This window comes from Alexandromys fortis, unplaced genomic scaffold, assembly GCF_014885135.2.
Source record: "Alexandromys fortis isolate MF-2015 unplaced genomic scaffold, M_Fortis_MF-2015_v1.1 scaffold_13, whole genome shotgun sequence".
Taxonomy (NCBI): domain Eukaryota; kingdom Metazoa; phylum Chordata; class Mammalia; order Rodentia; family Cricetidae; genus Alexandromys; species Alexandromys fortis.
The window spans coordinates 15,369,979-15,385,310 of NW_026067908.1; the positions used below are offsets into that span (position 1 = coordinate 15,369,979).

Below are 15,332 nucleotides of genomic sequence, written 5' to 3' on the forward strand. Positions count from 1 at the left end.
GGGAAAGGGGAGGCGGCGGTGGGGAAGAGACAGAAATCTTTAATAAATAAATAAATAAAAATTAAAAAAAAAAAAAAAAAAGAATATACTTGTCTCCAGTGTCTCTCCCGATCTGGGTCCTGGCTGTACTACAGTGTTGCTCTCCCTGTGTAATGTTCTGCCTTGTCATAGGCCAGATACAACAAGTGCTTATATCCTGAAACTTCTGAACTCATGTGCTGAAATAAATAAATGTTTCATGTCATGAAACATTTTTACAAATGTGATGACAGTTTATGGGTGAAGAATGCAGTCGCTGTAGCACATTCAAGACAATTATTTTTGGCCAAAGTGAAGGGTAGTGATAACATTGCTTCCATGTAGTAAAGAAAATTCAGGTTCCCTACACTTTTTTAGATGGGATCTTTCTCTGTCCTGGAACTCATCAAGTATACAAGACTGTCTGTCCAGTGAGACACAGGAATCATTCTGTCTCTGCCTCCCCTGTACTCTAGGATCAGAAGTGCATATCACTATATCCAAATATTTTTTCTGAATTATGAGAATCAAATCAGACCCTTATGTTAGTATGTATATCAATTCACTGACTGAGATTTCTTTTTCTTTGGGATTCAAAATGTATAGTATTTTTATATATTTATTTATATGTATATTACCTACATTTTTATTATTATATATGGTAGAGTTTATTTTGACCACCAACAGAGTCTATGACTATACAGTAAGTATGGCAGCAGGAAGCCTGCACAGAAACTGAGACATCACATCTCAACTGCAAACAAAAGCAAAGGGAAAACCAGAAGCAGAGCAAGGAGAAAAACCCTCAAATCCATCCCCTGTGACATTCTTCCTCCAGTGAGGATCTGTCTCAGAAAAGTTCAATGGCTTCCGAAATTACACCAACATCTAGGACTAAGTGTTTAAAACCTAGAGCCTGTGCAGCACGTTTAATCTTCCTCATTTGTGCCTTTAGCTCCTTTAGGTACATGGTTATGCTATGATGCAAAATGCATTTGGTATAACTTTATAAGTCCATAGAGTCTTCAGCCATCTTAATACTGTTGAAAAATCCAGTGTCTTCTGCAGTTCCAGGCAATCTCTTAACTCTGAACTGCTATAACACCCTCAAATTTATATAGTTATAGCATACAGTGGCAGATAATATATATTCCCATTCATTCCAGCAGTGAAGAATGGCGGTAGAGTAAGGAAATAAAAGCAAAGAAAGAAAGACCTAACAGGTCAAATACCAAATCCTTTAATTCCATGGCTTATGACTAGAAATTTAGTTTCATGGGACTAAGGGTTCCACCCCTGTACCTTTGCTGCCTGCAGCATAAATCCCTCTCTAGGGCTGGTTACACTCTCTGTCTGCAGCTTCCTTTGCAGGTGTCACATGGATCTACCTTCTCCAACATCTTTGGGATTCTAGTGCAACCCAACCTTCACTTTCAAAACTTCCTGTAATGGCTTTTTATAGACTTCTAATGAGAACTCCACTGGTTTTTATTACCTTACCTCAATAGCTCTTTGAATCTCCAAAGAAAGAATCATCATGCCCTCCTTCATTGTTGCATCTCCCATATCCCCAGAGCATGAGGGTGGCACTGGAAAGTTCAGCTGCCATTTTGTGACGATGTTTTGGCCCTTTCAATCACATTTGCAGTGGTTTTTGTTTTTCAGAGTCAGGAGACTTGCCTATCTGGACCTTCTCTTTCCACAAACTGGAAGCTTATCTGGGTGGGGTCTTTATATTAGGGGATCCTTTCTATTTTACAAAGAAGAGCAATAGGCCTCTCCTTAATTGCAGTAAACTCTTTAACCATGACTGGCTTTTGTCCACTATGGGCTTAGGGGAAAACAGTAAGCTTTTTATTTCTCTTTTTCTTTCAAAAGTATATATTTTCAATTTTATTCTACACATTTGCTATTTTTAGTTTTGGAATTAAGAGTAAGGAGTAATCGCCATGCCACAGCCTCCATGGTATGCCTTTTTAAAATTTTCTCTGCCAAAGATATTAGTCCATTACTTTTCAATTCAGCCTCATGGAAGGTCTTAGAGGAAGGGCAGAAGGACACCATATTCTTCATCCAAATGTCACATTAGTGGCCTACAACTCAGTTGCTGGTGAAGTCCTTACATTCTTCTGAATCTCCATGATCTATGTCTACACTACTGTGCTTCAGGCTGCTAATAGAATGACCTCTTATGCTCTGCTGACAGAAGTGAACCACTCTAATCCAGTGTTGCAATATCGATCCATTCAAAAACAAGTAAAATAAATCCTAACATGCTCAGGTTCATCTCAGCAGCAGCCCCATTTTTGTAACAATTTTTGTCTTAGTTATTCTCCTGTGACTAGATCAAATTCTGTTACCAAAAACAACTTATAGAAGGAAGAGTTTCTTTGATTTATGGTTCCAAGAAAAGACTCCATAAATGTCACAGAGGCATGGCAACAGATATACAGAGTAAAGAACTAAAAAACAAAAAAATTACATATCAAGTACATACAGAAAGCAGAGATAAAGCTGGAAATGGGACAAGGCTATTAACATTGAAAACTGAACTCAGTGACATTTTCTTCCAACAACGCTGCATCTCCTAAAGATTCCATAGCTGCACAAACAGTGCCAGGACTTGCAATTATTCAGGCACCTGAGTCTATGGGAAATATTTTTATTCAGTCCTCTAGTATATGCATCTTGGGTTACAATTTAAAATGCATGTCTACATGAATATTTAAGTTTTAAAAGATTTGAATACTACTGAGGATCAGATTGGACTATAAGTGGAAACTGTTCTTTTTTTTTTTTTTTTTTCTGGTCACCCAGATCTGAATCACACAGAAACTAAATTAATTACAACAATGTTTTTCTGATGGCTCAGGTATATTTCTACCTAGCTTTTACATCTTGAATTAACCCATTCCTATTAATCTATGTAATACCACAAGGTTGTGACCTAGTGGTAAGGATCAGGTATCTTTCTCCTTTGGCAGTTACATGGCATTTCCCTGACTCTGACTTCCTTCTCCCTGCATTCAGTTTAGTTTTCACGCCTAGCTCTATTCTGCCTTTCCATAGGCCAAAGCAGCTTCTTTATTAACCAATGATAATACCCGTGTGGGTGTTGCTGTGAGTTTAGCCCTGTTGATAACAGCTATTCAGTTCAAGGTCACTGGAAAGCTATGGTTATGTTGTAAGAACAAGGAAAGTTACAGAGTTGACAGTTTTCCAACTCTGTATTTGAGGGGTTGATGAACATGGTGTCTCTTTGTAGACAAAACAGTAGGTGAAATGTCAGGAGATAACAGCTTAGAGACAACTTCTCTGCCTTCAGAATAAAGCACTAAACTTTGAAACCAGCCGAGCCCCACCCCACCCCACTGACATCCTGTTTTTTGCAGAAAAAGTACACACTGAGATTGACAGAGTGATTGGCCATGGGAGGCAGCCAAGCACAGCTGACCGGGAGTCCATGCCCTACACCAATGCTGTCATCCATGAGGTGCAGAGGATGAGCAACATCATCCCCTTGAATGTTCCCAGGGAAGTGACAGCTGATAGCACAGTAGCTGGATTCCATCTGCGTAAGGTAACTTTGCACTCCTGGTTTCATTGTTCCTGTCCATCCTTCACATTATCTAAAACACAACATGTATTTCTGCCCCCCAAAAATACTTAAACAGAGACAGATATTGTTCCTAAAGAGAGGGAGAGAGAGAGAGAGCTTTCCCCAATTTGTCTAAATGCTGTTTATGTGCATAGAGAGTAGAGAAAGGAAGGTTGCTTGGTAGAATCTACTTAGATTTTAGCAAATAACATAAACAATGCAATGTGACCTCACAGGTGTCCATAATTCTTTGCCACATCTGTGCTCACAGGTGTTATCCAGCTTTGCATTGTTGAGAACTACGTATCTCACAAAGAAACCAGGCAAAAAAGAAGCGTTAATTATAAGAAAAAAAGAGATAAGAACAGATGTTTGCCAAACATACATGTGCTGAGGGTGCTTGTTATCCCCTTTTCATAGCGATTTGGTCCATACACTAAACACTAGATGGTTGAGACTCTGAGAATCAAGATTACATAGATCTCTATACTACAATATCCAGCTTCAGAAGAGTTTAGATCCAGAACTACTTAGCTTATTTGTACTGCCCAAAACTTGCTATTTTAGACACTGAAAGATCTCTCTTATACTTTTCTCCATGGATGCCTCTTGCATTCCCTCTGTTCACAGACCAAGTACACAGCACAGCTTGGGATCTCCTCAGGATTTCTGCAGAGCGTGCTCCTGACCACATCACATTCTTTCTGTTCAAGGCACAATCCTTTCTGTTCTTTCTGCTCACTGTTTAATGAACAAAGGTCAGACTCTTCTTGACAGTGACAAAATAAATGCCCAAGGTTTCAGTTCAGCGTGAAAACAAGGAAGTGAGTCAGAATATCAGTCCTCATGATGGTAGTCAGGAAAAGAAAAAAAGAAAAAAACCTGCAGGAGGCTAACCCCCACCCCATTTATTCCATGCAATTCATGAGCATGGGGGATGGTGACACATAGTCAAGGAAAGTCCATCTGCCATGAGTTAATGATCTTTAGAAATGTCCTCATGGCTAGTCTCGGTGGTGGTTTTTATGTAATCGCCTAGACAATTATCAATTGCCCGGATCCAGAATCAAGAGTGTCAGCCAGAGGAGGCCTCTGTGGATCTGTAACACTTTGTCTTAGTGCCTCAGAATGTATTGTTCCCCTGGAAAGTTTAAGTCTACTCTGTAAACACAGATACAATTCATTCATTTAACCCCAGAGACAGGTTACCTCTTCACATGTCCCTGGAGGAAGGAGCTAGGTTGATGATTGTTAGCCCATGTCCAGTTATCTTCCCATGGATGGTCCATGTTGTCTCTCTAGGCACATGCTGGCCTGTTCCCATGGTTCTGTATTCTATAATAAAGAGCAGACTGATAAGCCTGGAACAGCCTAAGGACACACAATCCATCATGGATCTGGACTAAGGACAGGATTTTTCATGGAGCTGATGGTGTGAAAAGTAATAGGAGCTTGGGAACCCCATCCCTTGTCTGGGTCTCTTCCACGTATCCAGCCTTGACTGTTTGTTGTCTTCTTTAGGGGACCATGGTCCTGACCAATTTGACTGCTCTGCACATGGACCCCAAAGAGTGGGCCACTCCAGACACCTTCAATGCAGAGCATTTTCTGGAGAATGGGGAGTTTAAGAAGAGAGATCCTTTCTGCCTTTCTCAATGGGTGAGTGGTAATGGGGAGAAAAGAAGTCAGAATCCTGCCTCATTCCTTCCTTTTACTTCTGCCTAGAGACCTCCACTGTCATCTGAATATCTCCAAAATGCCACACTCAGTGCAGCTGTAAGGAGGTGTTGCTTGCAGGCCAGTGTTCTCAGACAGAACTCAACTGCAGGCCACTCCTGTCACTCAAACTCACCCTTGCCTCTGACTGAAATTTTGGCTTCCCTTGGTTGGTTTTCCTGATCTAAAAGAGCTAGTTCTAGGACAAGCTCCAAAGCTGCAGAGAAACCCTGTCTCAGAAAAGAAAAACCAAAACAACAACAAAAATATTCTATTCAATATAAAGTTCTATTCAAACTAGCTCTGAAGTAAAAACAGAAACACACAGAGACTCATGGGTACTCTGGTACTAAAAATTGTATGACTTAATTAGAGGGTTCATTAGCAGAAAATTGATCTCAGGCAATCACCAAGGTAGCATAGCTGTAAGTAATCCAATAGGAAAAGGGCATTAGCATATATTTGATCAGATAAGCAAACTCCAATGAAGAAGAGAGCTTTTTCTTATTTAACCTGTGCACAAGGAACTGGCAGGTCAGGTTTAAGTTTCCACTCCTATTTTAGTTCTTTCATTATCACATATCCATGGTAACTGTTATAGGCCCTTCTACATTAGGATTCCCTGAGTTCATGGCCTATGTATTAGTGAGAATCTTGATATAAAACAAACGTCCAATACTATATTATTCATAAGAAACATATTATCCTCAGAAGTTTCCAGGTCAGATAACTGGCTTAGCAAATCTGGTTTGTTCTGCCATACACCTTAACCTGGGCTTTCATATGGTGTTGTATAAGATCCCAAGAAACAGAATTGAAGCACATGAAACTGGTAAAATGAGCTTGGACTGTCACCTCATGACTCTAGTGAACTCTAAAACCACCACACAAGTCTCAGTTACAGTAGTGGTAAAAGGCCTACATTCTTTGGAATAGCTGTGAAGTCCCAGTTAAAATAACAAGGAACCAAGGGAAGACGAAAGCCAAATGTTTTTCTTTCAATGTTTCTGATAGAGATGAATGAAATTTAGTTACCTGGAGATGCCATGAGGACCGGAAGAGGCAGATCTGAACCACCCTCTGGGTTGACAAAACAACAGTCTGGATTGTCTACCACAATCCTATCTTTGGCATGTAACTGCTTTCCTTCAGCATCTCTAGAAATCAAAAACAACACCGCTGTAGATATTAGCTTCTCTTCTTTTGGAAAACATAACCAACTGTATAATTATTATTGTTATCACAGAAGATAGAATATTAATTCATACATTCCTATGTTCTCCTGATTGATGCTTTCCTCTGTTAGAGTTAAAAAAATTAATAAATAACTTCTATTAATTAATATAATTAATGCCAATTTATATAATTATATTGATATAAGTAATATTAATGTAATATTTACAAGGTTATAACATTAAATTAGTAATTTACAAGGGGTGTCATAGAACATAAATGCAGGGTTTGTGAAGTCCACTTGTGATAGTCTTTGTCAACCCTCTTATTTCACTTAATAGGTCATATTTCTGGGGGGGGGTGAAAAAGAAAGTATATAAGTAGCCTGTAGCACAGACTGTCCATTTTCCTCACTGAAGCAGTATCTGAGATGAACAACGTCTTAGGAGGAATCTTTGTTTGACTCATCCTTTTAGAAGTTTCTGTTGGTGGTAATTGAACAGCACTCACGGTGTGACAGAGCATCCACTGGAAGTGTGTATGAAGAAAGTGACGGCCTCATGGTGGCCAGGAAGCAGAGAAAGGAAGCAACCGAATTTCTAATATCCCATCATGCTATAGCTCAGATAGCCAACCTTTGGCAGACACCCACTTAATTATCCATCATTTCCTAATAGTGTCACGGGTGGCAACCAAGCTTGCTGATGAAGTCCTTGGCAACAAAAGAACAAAAGCTAAACTCCATACTTCAAGTTACACGGTCTAGGTGAACACTGTCATACCATTTACGTTCTGCACCTGGGTGACTGCCATCTCCAGGTTAAGAGCAGATATGAGCACAGACAATGCATCTTTGAGGACATGTTTTCTTGGCTGACACTATGAGAGAAGTGATAGTGAAGGCTTCAGCTTGTGCACTGCCCCAGGTTGAGGGTGGTGACTGTGAAGGAGTAGGTTTTTCCCTACCAATTATTTCAAAATTCCAATATTACTCAGTCATCAAAATCCCCTGTTTTAGTTTGTTGTCTATTGCAGCAATAAAAATCATAACAAAAAGTAACTTGTGGAGGAAAGGGATTATTTCACTTGGGTTCCTTATCACAGTCCACCACTGATGGAAAACAAAGTAGGCACTCAAGGCAGAAAACTGGAGACAGAAACTGAAGCACAGGCCATTTAGGGGTTAGGCTTATTGATATGCTCCCATGGCTTACTCAGCGTGCTTTATTATAACACCCATGATGATGTCCTCAAGGGTAGAACTTCCCATAGTTAACAGACCCTTAGTAGAGATAAATAAGGATTGAGAGAGAGCAGTAAAAGGAAAAATGGAAAAAGAATTTTTTCTTCAGTATCATGAGCACTGATATCAACATGGAACAGCTCTGCCAACAGTGTATTAATATTACTAGTTTTATTTACACGGTCACAGGTACACAGTGACAAAATGGCCCTTGGCAACTTGGAGAAAAAGAGAAATAGGTAACTAGTGGCTTCAAAATCCAAAAAACCTGAAAGTCTAGCAATAAAAAGGACTTAGGAAGAATCCTATGCCTGAATATCTGAAAGTCTCCAGCAGGGATGGAGAGAGCTGGACTGTGAAGGTCATGAGCAGACACAGCAACACAGTCACAGGGGCTCAGGAAGAGTCAGGCTTACCAAGAGTCAAAGGCCAGCCAACTGGATGCTATCAGCCCTGCTCAGGACAGGACTTTCTTCTTACTTCCATGACCCTCATGCCAGGAATCTCTGAAATGACCTCACAGCAACCTTGGATTTTTTAGGCATATCTCAATCAAGATGGTCACTGGCTTTACTACAGTACTGTTGTTGTGAAGACACATCATGATCAAGGCAACACTTATTTACTTATTTATTATTCATTTTACATTCCAACCACAGTTCTCCCTCCCAACCCTCTTTTCCCACCTTACCACCCCTATCAACAACTCCCCCCAGCTGCCCACTCCTCATCCATTCCTCCCTAAGGGCAAGGCTTCCATGGACAGTCAACAAAGCCTGAAACATTAAGTTAAGGCAGGACCAAGCTCCTTTCCACTGCATCAAGGAAGAGCAAGACGTCCCACCATAGCAAATGGGCTCCAAGAGGCCGGCCTATGTACAAGAAATAGATCCTGCTCTACCTGCCAGAATCCCCTCAAACAGACAAGCTACAAAACTGTGTGCCACATGCCAAGGACCTTGTTTGGTCCCATGGAGGCTCCACAGCTCTTGGTGTAGAGTTCATGATTTTCCATGAGCTAATCTACAGAGCAAGGCAGCTCTTACAAAAGAAAGCACTTGATTACAGAATCAGTCCATGTTCGGCATGGCAAAAAGCACGTAGGCATGGCCCTGGGGGAGTGCCTGAAGCTTTACATCCTGATCCACAGGGAGAGGGAGAGAGAGAGACAGGGAGAGAGAGAGAGAGAGAGAGAGAGAGAGAGAGAGAGAGAGAGAGAGAGAGAGAGAGAGAGAGAGAGAGGACTGATGAAATTTTTGAAACCTCAAGTCCCACTCCCAGTGACATACCTCCTCCATCAAGACCACACCTCCTAATTCTTCCCAAAAGAGTTTCATTCCCTGGTGACTAAGCATTCGAATGCATGGGTCTATGGAGAACATTCTCAATCCAGCCATCACAGTAATCAAGATTATCCATCACATAAGCCAAGCTTTAAATCACATGCTCCATGCTGAACAACTAATTTATAGCTGCCAAGCCATTTACAGATGGAAGAAAGAGATTGTTTCACATAACTGCCAGATGAGAAGCTTCTAGACAAAGAGTGTGGTTTAGTCACAGTCACATAGGAGAGCGCAGACAGGTCAGGTTAGTAACCCCAAGTCCGAAGTTTGCATGTCATGGTATGTGGATTCTTACAGGAGAGTCTTCAGGATTTATGAGCTGTTGGCCATTCATGGTAGGGAACAGGAGGAGCATGTGGAGAACATAGATAAATGAAACATCTTGGCAAAAAACACAGATGTTGCATAAGATACAGACATGATCATAACAATTTTTGCTTGCTCTGCAACATTTGAGGTCTGCTTTTGTTTGATTTCTTCAACACCCGGTATTAGGTAGGTAACAAAGTGGAAACAGATGACCAACAGAAATTTATCAATTATTAATGTCAGTAAAAGCAATGCAGTTTCTAATACATTATCCTGCAGAGAGTGTCATATGTTATCATTCCTGCGTCGATGTCCTTGTTGGAAACCCCATGAGGACAGTGGAAAACAGGTCCAAATAATAATAGTCGCTTTGTCGGAATACTGGTCTAAAAATATTTTTGGTATGCGAAGGTTGTCCTGGATCATCAGAGATCATCCACAGAGATTACACATGTGAAGCCAGATATTCAAGAGAGATACAGATTGTAGATAAGTAGACAGAAATGTATATATCTCTACACACACATATGTATACCATGTGACATGTGTGTGATGTGAGGTAACCTAAAGCAAAGGCTTACAGCATTGTGAGAATGCTGCCTACTCAGGACTTACTGTCTACAAATTATTCAATGCAAGAGATGAGGACACCTGAGAAAATAACAATATCCTGGGCTGGGGAAAGTGTGGGACACACTGAATGGGGCTCTAGTGGGCAAATTGGGAAGGTGTTAAACAGAATCATTTGGACACAAAGCCCAAGGTTAGCTCAGTATTTACAGTAGGAGGCTGGGGACACCAGTCCCTCCAGTGCACCAGAGTCTGCTGACTTCTGTTTTTCTCTCACAGGAAAGAGAGCCTGCCTGGGAGAATAATTGGCCAGGTCTGAGCTGTTCATTTTCTTCACTGCTCTTTTGCAAAACTTTACCTTCAAGCCCCCAGTCAATGAGAAGCTGAGCCTGAAGTTCAGAATGGGCCTCACCCTGTCCCCAGACTGTGATGCTGGAGAAGGAAAGTGTAAAGAAAAGAAGAAGGGGTGAAATGCACCTCAAACTCACTCCACACACAAGAGGAGATAGAAGAAGGCAACTGAGAAAAGAGGGGAGGAGTTGGAATAAGGAAACTAAATCCAATCCCTAGACTGCTGGACCCACAAATTGATGTTGGTTATGGAACTTATGAGTTCAGAAAGGTTTCTGAAGGAATAATGACTATTTCTATTATATATAAAATGAAATAATTTATTAAAATGCTATGGAAGTCCTAATTCACATCATATGGTGTGCCTTCAAGTTTCTTTCATCTTCCTGTTGTACACATGGATGTGCTTCTGGACTGTTGAAATGGGTCAATTGGAATTAGTAACAAGAGAGCATAAGAGTTAGAACTCGGCTTCTGGGGCAGCCACAGAAATAGGACTTGAAGATTCTCCTGTTTAAAAGGTCTATAGCTACCTTATCTTGCTCTGCTTCTAAGTGGTCCTCCTGGAAGTGAGGTGAAAAGGGATGGTGTACTAGACACACAAACAAGATAAGCAGGATAGAAGCAATTTCTATGACTTATATATTATAGCTGGATCTTGACCTCTGACCCAGCACCAGGTAATATATAGTTACCAAAAAGCAAACCCTAGAAGCAAGTTTGGATGGAAAATGGTAAATATTTTCTATTTTCAGATACATAAGGCAATCTGAGACCCTTGGGATTGTTGGGAGTTCTCTGTCTGTTGGTACTTGATGCTGTTGATCTGGGTGAAGAAAGTATTTTCATCATAAAGGGGATAAGAATTAGTTTATTCTGGATCCATTTTGAGTGATCATGGCCCAGGAAGAGAGGTTATCACAAATTTCATGTTCCAACACAGAAGTAGTTTCATTAACTTTTATAGTTTTATAAAACAAAAATGTCAAAAGAGGTCTAAAATATTTAAGTAGTACATCAGAGAAGTGATTACAGCAAGATGGGGGAGGTATCTCTGACGACCATCAATGCTAAATGATGACATTCTTCACCTTCAAGTTGGTGGAAGCCAGTGGGTCTGCAAGCCCATAAATTATAAACATTATCTATTCATTGCAGGATGTGAGCAATACACGGAGGTTAGTGAGGAATGGCTGGATGTTGCTGGAGCTTAAAGCTGGTCCAAGATAAAGTAATTAGTCTTGAACCTGTAACATTCCAACATCTCTCAAAATGCTGAACTTTGAATCAGTCTCTGCAAATACAGCTTATTGTAGGAAGTTTTGTTCACAGTTCAAATACTATAAAGTTAAATGACAGGCCAGTGGGGTTCCCACCATCGTATTGGTGGAGTCTGTCTTGATATGGTATCCAGGTGAGGAAGTTATACCTCTCCCTTGGTCTCATTTGTCCAATACATTTAGGGCTTGCTTTTCCTGATCTGACTCAACATGCCCATATACCCCGACACGACTAATTCAGCCCAATAAGTTAACAGGGTGACATCCTTTCTACAAGCAGTAAATTACTCATCATTCTGTGCTGTTAGGATAGTGACAGACACATGGTGCTGATCATGTGTCCACCCAATCCATAGTCATCCTTCATCTTCAAAATAGAGTCAAACCTTCCTTGTGAAATGAAATCTTTCTAGGCAACAAAAACTACAACACAACCATTGTTTTACAAGGTATGAAGTATGAGATCAGAACACAACCTAATCACAACACACTAATTATGATACTTTTTTCCAAGTCTATTGGCTGTTATAAAAAATAAGTCTCTTTCCCATTCAACAATTACACAAACATTTTGTGAACACAATATATCACCATCATACTTCATTTATTTTTGGACACTGGAGTACCTCTCTGCTCTTCTCTTCCACCTGATCTCTAGTGTACAAAGTTGTCTCAAAAGTGAATCTTCTCACCACCACCCTCCTACAAGGTGCCATAGACCAACCATGCTACCATGAATATTTAAATAAGGCAAGGCCTTGAAAGTCTTAAAATACAGAAGTCAGTATGTCTGCCTGGATATGAATGGATGGGTAGCTTGTACAAGGCAGAGGTCTAGGATATCACAGGTTTGAGGCAAAGCTGGCTTGGTAACAAAGAAGCTGAAAGCCAACCTTTGTCTCCTTGAGTTCATTCATGCCTGAAGAGTCAACCTGTGAACTGTTCACCAAAATAGAAAGATCTCATGATGTTGAATTCCCCTCTGTATGCTGTGATTACCACTGATTATCCACCAACAATCTTATCATAGTATGCTCAAAGAATCTCACACCTTTTGTCAAACAATCAAAAACAGTGCAGTACCTTCTGAAAACAGTACTGTAGCCACTACTCCCAGACTTTCACAAACTTCTTCCACCATGAAGCTTTAATTCTCTATGTGCTCCTAATTTGGCATCCAGGAGACATGGCAAAGCACATGGACAGCTGTCACCTGGTGGAGAAGGTCCATGCACCTACTCTATAGCTACTCTACTTTACACATGATTTGAGAGATTTAAATTTCCCTCCTGACATTTACAGGAATTATTTAAAACATAAGCCACAAGGGATCCACGATCCTCCCAGCCTCATGTCATCATTAGAAGCTGACTGGCTTTCATAATACAAGAGGGTCAATATTTACTCCAGAAGTGGTTTTTTTTTGTTTTATTTTGATGGTTGGTCTTGAACAGATAGGCTAAAATTGTCCACACAAAATTAAGAAAGGTTTGTTGGGTTACAGGATATTAATGTCTTTGTCACTATTGAGGGAGGTCAAGAAACAAGAAAAAATTCAGTTCTCCATCAATAAGAGGGATTAGTCCAAAAGCCTTCTTTCCATTGTTCATGAGGGGAGGATGGATGATGAAAAATCTTCAAAGGTTGCTCTGGAGTGGAAGACCTTGTGTTATTGAACTTGTGGGTCATCACCTGTGCTCCAAGTCAGGTCTGACCACCCTACCTATAAAAACTAATAAAGAGTATTAAATGAAATGCACAAAACACAAAAAGGGTATTTACTCAATTTGACCATATTGGAAAGAGGGACAAAGAGATCCAGAATACTCCCTAAGTCATCCTCAGAGACCGGTGGAGAGATTAAAGTTTAGCTAGAGAGCCAAGTATGTGCAAATGCAAGCAGTCCAAGCCAAAGTGTGGCAAACCCTCTATCTTCATTTTTGCCAGGTCTATTATAGAAGGAGATTTGGAAAATGTTCCACTATATCTTCCTTTAGTTATAGAGACAGGAAGGAAAACACCCCTAGGCTTTATCATCTTGACCCACACCTTAGAATGGAAATGCATGCTGTTTTTCTGCACTGAAATCTAGTCTAATCTAAGACTTGGGGATAAACTGTCCTCTAATAAAAAAAAATCAGGGAAGACACTCACTCATTAAGGTTTCAGATTGTGTGCCTCCACTTGCAGATAGGCTGACTGTGGGTTTAGACTTTCAAAAGTCAGTCCTCAGCCCCACCCTAGACAGAGATTTTTTGGGGTTAGACATGGATAAAAGCAACTACTTCTATCATTTTGTTCCTCCTTGATAGTGAGTGCCAACTATAACATACTCTTGACCTTACAAAGTTTAAAACCCAATAAACACACTGATTTGACAAGTTGGGCATCAGTAGAGCAGTACGTTGTTCATCCTTTGCTGTCCTACATCTCAGGAAAAAAAAATGTAATGCTTTGTCTTCATTTTCTCCATAAAATATAGTATAATATCTTTATTCAACCTTGCCCAGGCCTGTTTAGTAGTGAGCACTTTTTGTCTTCTACTTAAAACTTAATCTGATGTTAGGAACAAGATGATCATTAGACCTCTTTACCATTCTTCCCAGCATACCCACATTGAATGAATCTCCTTTTACTGCACATCTGCTTAATTGTCCTATTGAAGACAGGTGACCAAGGCTAGAGTCTTAACGTCACCAGAGCCTGAGCCTCCAATGCTCACAAATCTAGTAACAGTTCATTACCAACATTTGTTGCTTTTCCTTAAAATTGACAGAATTCCAGTGCTAACAAATCCACTGACAGCTCATCACCAGCATAGGCTGCTTTTGTTTTAGAGATGGCAGACTTTCTGACTTGGGCAATATGGAATCTCAGTGGAGCTGTCATTTGTATTTTTTTAGTGATAAACATGTTGAAAACTTTTCTATATATTTATTAAGCATTTGTATTACTTCTTTAGAAACACACCTGTTCAGTTTATTTGCCCAATTTATCAGGTTTTTTTGTTTGTTAATACTTTATATAGTCTATTCATTAACCCACTGTTAAATGAATAGCAGACCACATTTTTTTCCACACTGTCCCTTTTTGGTTACTTATCTCTTTGTTGCAATTCCCACCAATATATCTACCAGGAATAAATATATTCAAAAGAGACACTCGTGTCTCTGTCATTGGATATCATATTATTGAAACCATGGAACCCAAGATGTTAGACTTAACCCAAGAATGGCCTACTAGAAAAGACAAATTTGAAACCTTAGAGTCTGGCCCAGTTAGGGATTTAACTTCCAGAAAATGATTTCATCTCCTGGAGAAAGATTTACTACTTTTCAGTTGAACTTACTAAGAAACTTCAATCTGAGACAATGCTGGGTGGAACCATATCTTGGCTAGACACTTAGCTAGCCATATCTCTTGCCTTGTATTTGAACAGTAGCTTCAGTTCAGTACCTCAATAATGGATGAAGAGTGGGAGTTACAAAGATCTCTCTGTCTCTCTTTCATTTGTGACCAAATTAAATAAAGCTATTTTCTGCTTTTTATTGTTTATTGTATGTTTGCTTTGTTTTTATTCTTTATTTGCTTTTGGTTTTAATTTTTAGAGAAATGGTTTCTCTGTTTGACAGCCCTGACTGTCCTAGAACTCGCCTTTAAGACCAGGTTGGCCTCTAACACACAGAAATCCACCTACCTCTGCTTTCCAAGTGCTGGGATTAAAAGCA

At 40.0% G+C, this 15,332-nt stretch overlaps 1 protein-coding gene and 1 long non-coding RNA gene across 6 annotated transcripts in view; one reads left to right on the forward strand and one right to left on the reverse strand.

The window, feature by feature from the left end:
• The window catches only part of LOC126498042 (cytochrome P450 2J4-like), a 139,957-nt gene that overhangs the window by 85,104 nt on the left and 39,521 nt on the right, over positions 1–15,332 (forward strand). For 2 of the 5 annotated variants that reach the window (XM_050136379.1, XM_050136380.1), the window contains exon 8: positions 5,138–5,275. In XM_050136379.1, coding sequence (XP_049992336.1) covers positions 5,138–5,275 — 138 coding nt within the window. Of the gene's footprint in view, positions 1–5,137; positions 5,276–10,252; positions 10,445–15,332 lie in introns of those variants that run through there. The other 3 variants (XM_050136378.1, XM_050136376.1, XM_050136381.1) reach the window with 3 other exon arrangements.
• Positions 1–15,332, reverse strand: part of LOC126498051 (uncharacterized) — a 30,680-nt gene that overhangs the window by 3,434 nt on the left and 11,914 nt on the right. The window contains exons 4-5 of the long non-coding RNA XR_007590757.1: positions 6,368–6,489; positions 4,826–4,951 (exon numbers count right to left, since the gene is read on the reverse strand). This is a non-coding gene — a long non-coding RNA (uncharacterized lncRNA). The remainder of the gene's footprint in view (positions 1–4,825; positions 4,952–6,367; positions 6,490–15,332) is intronic.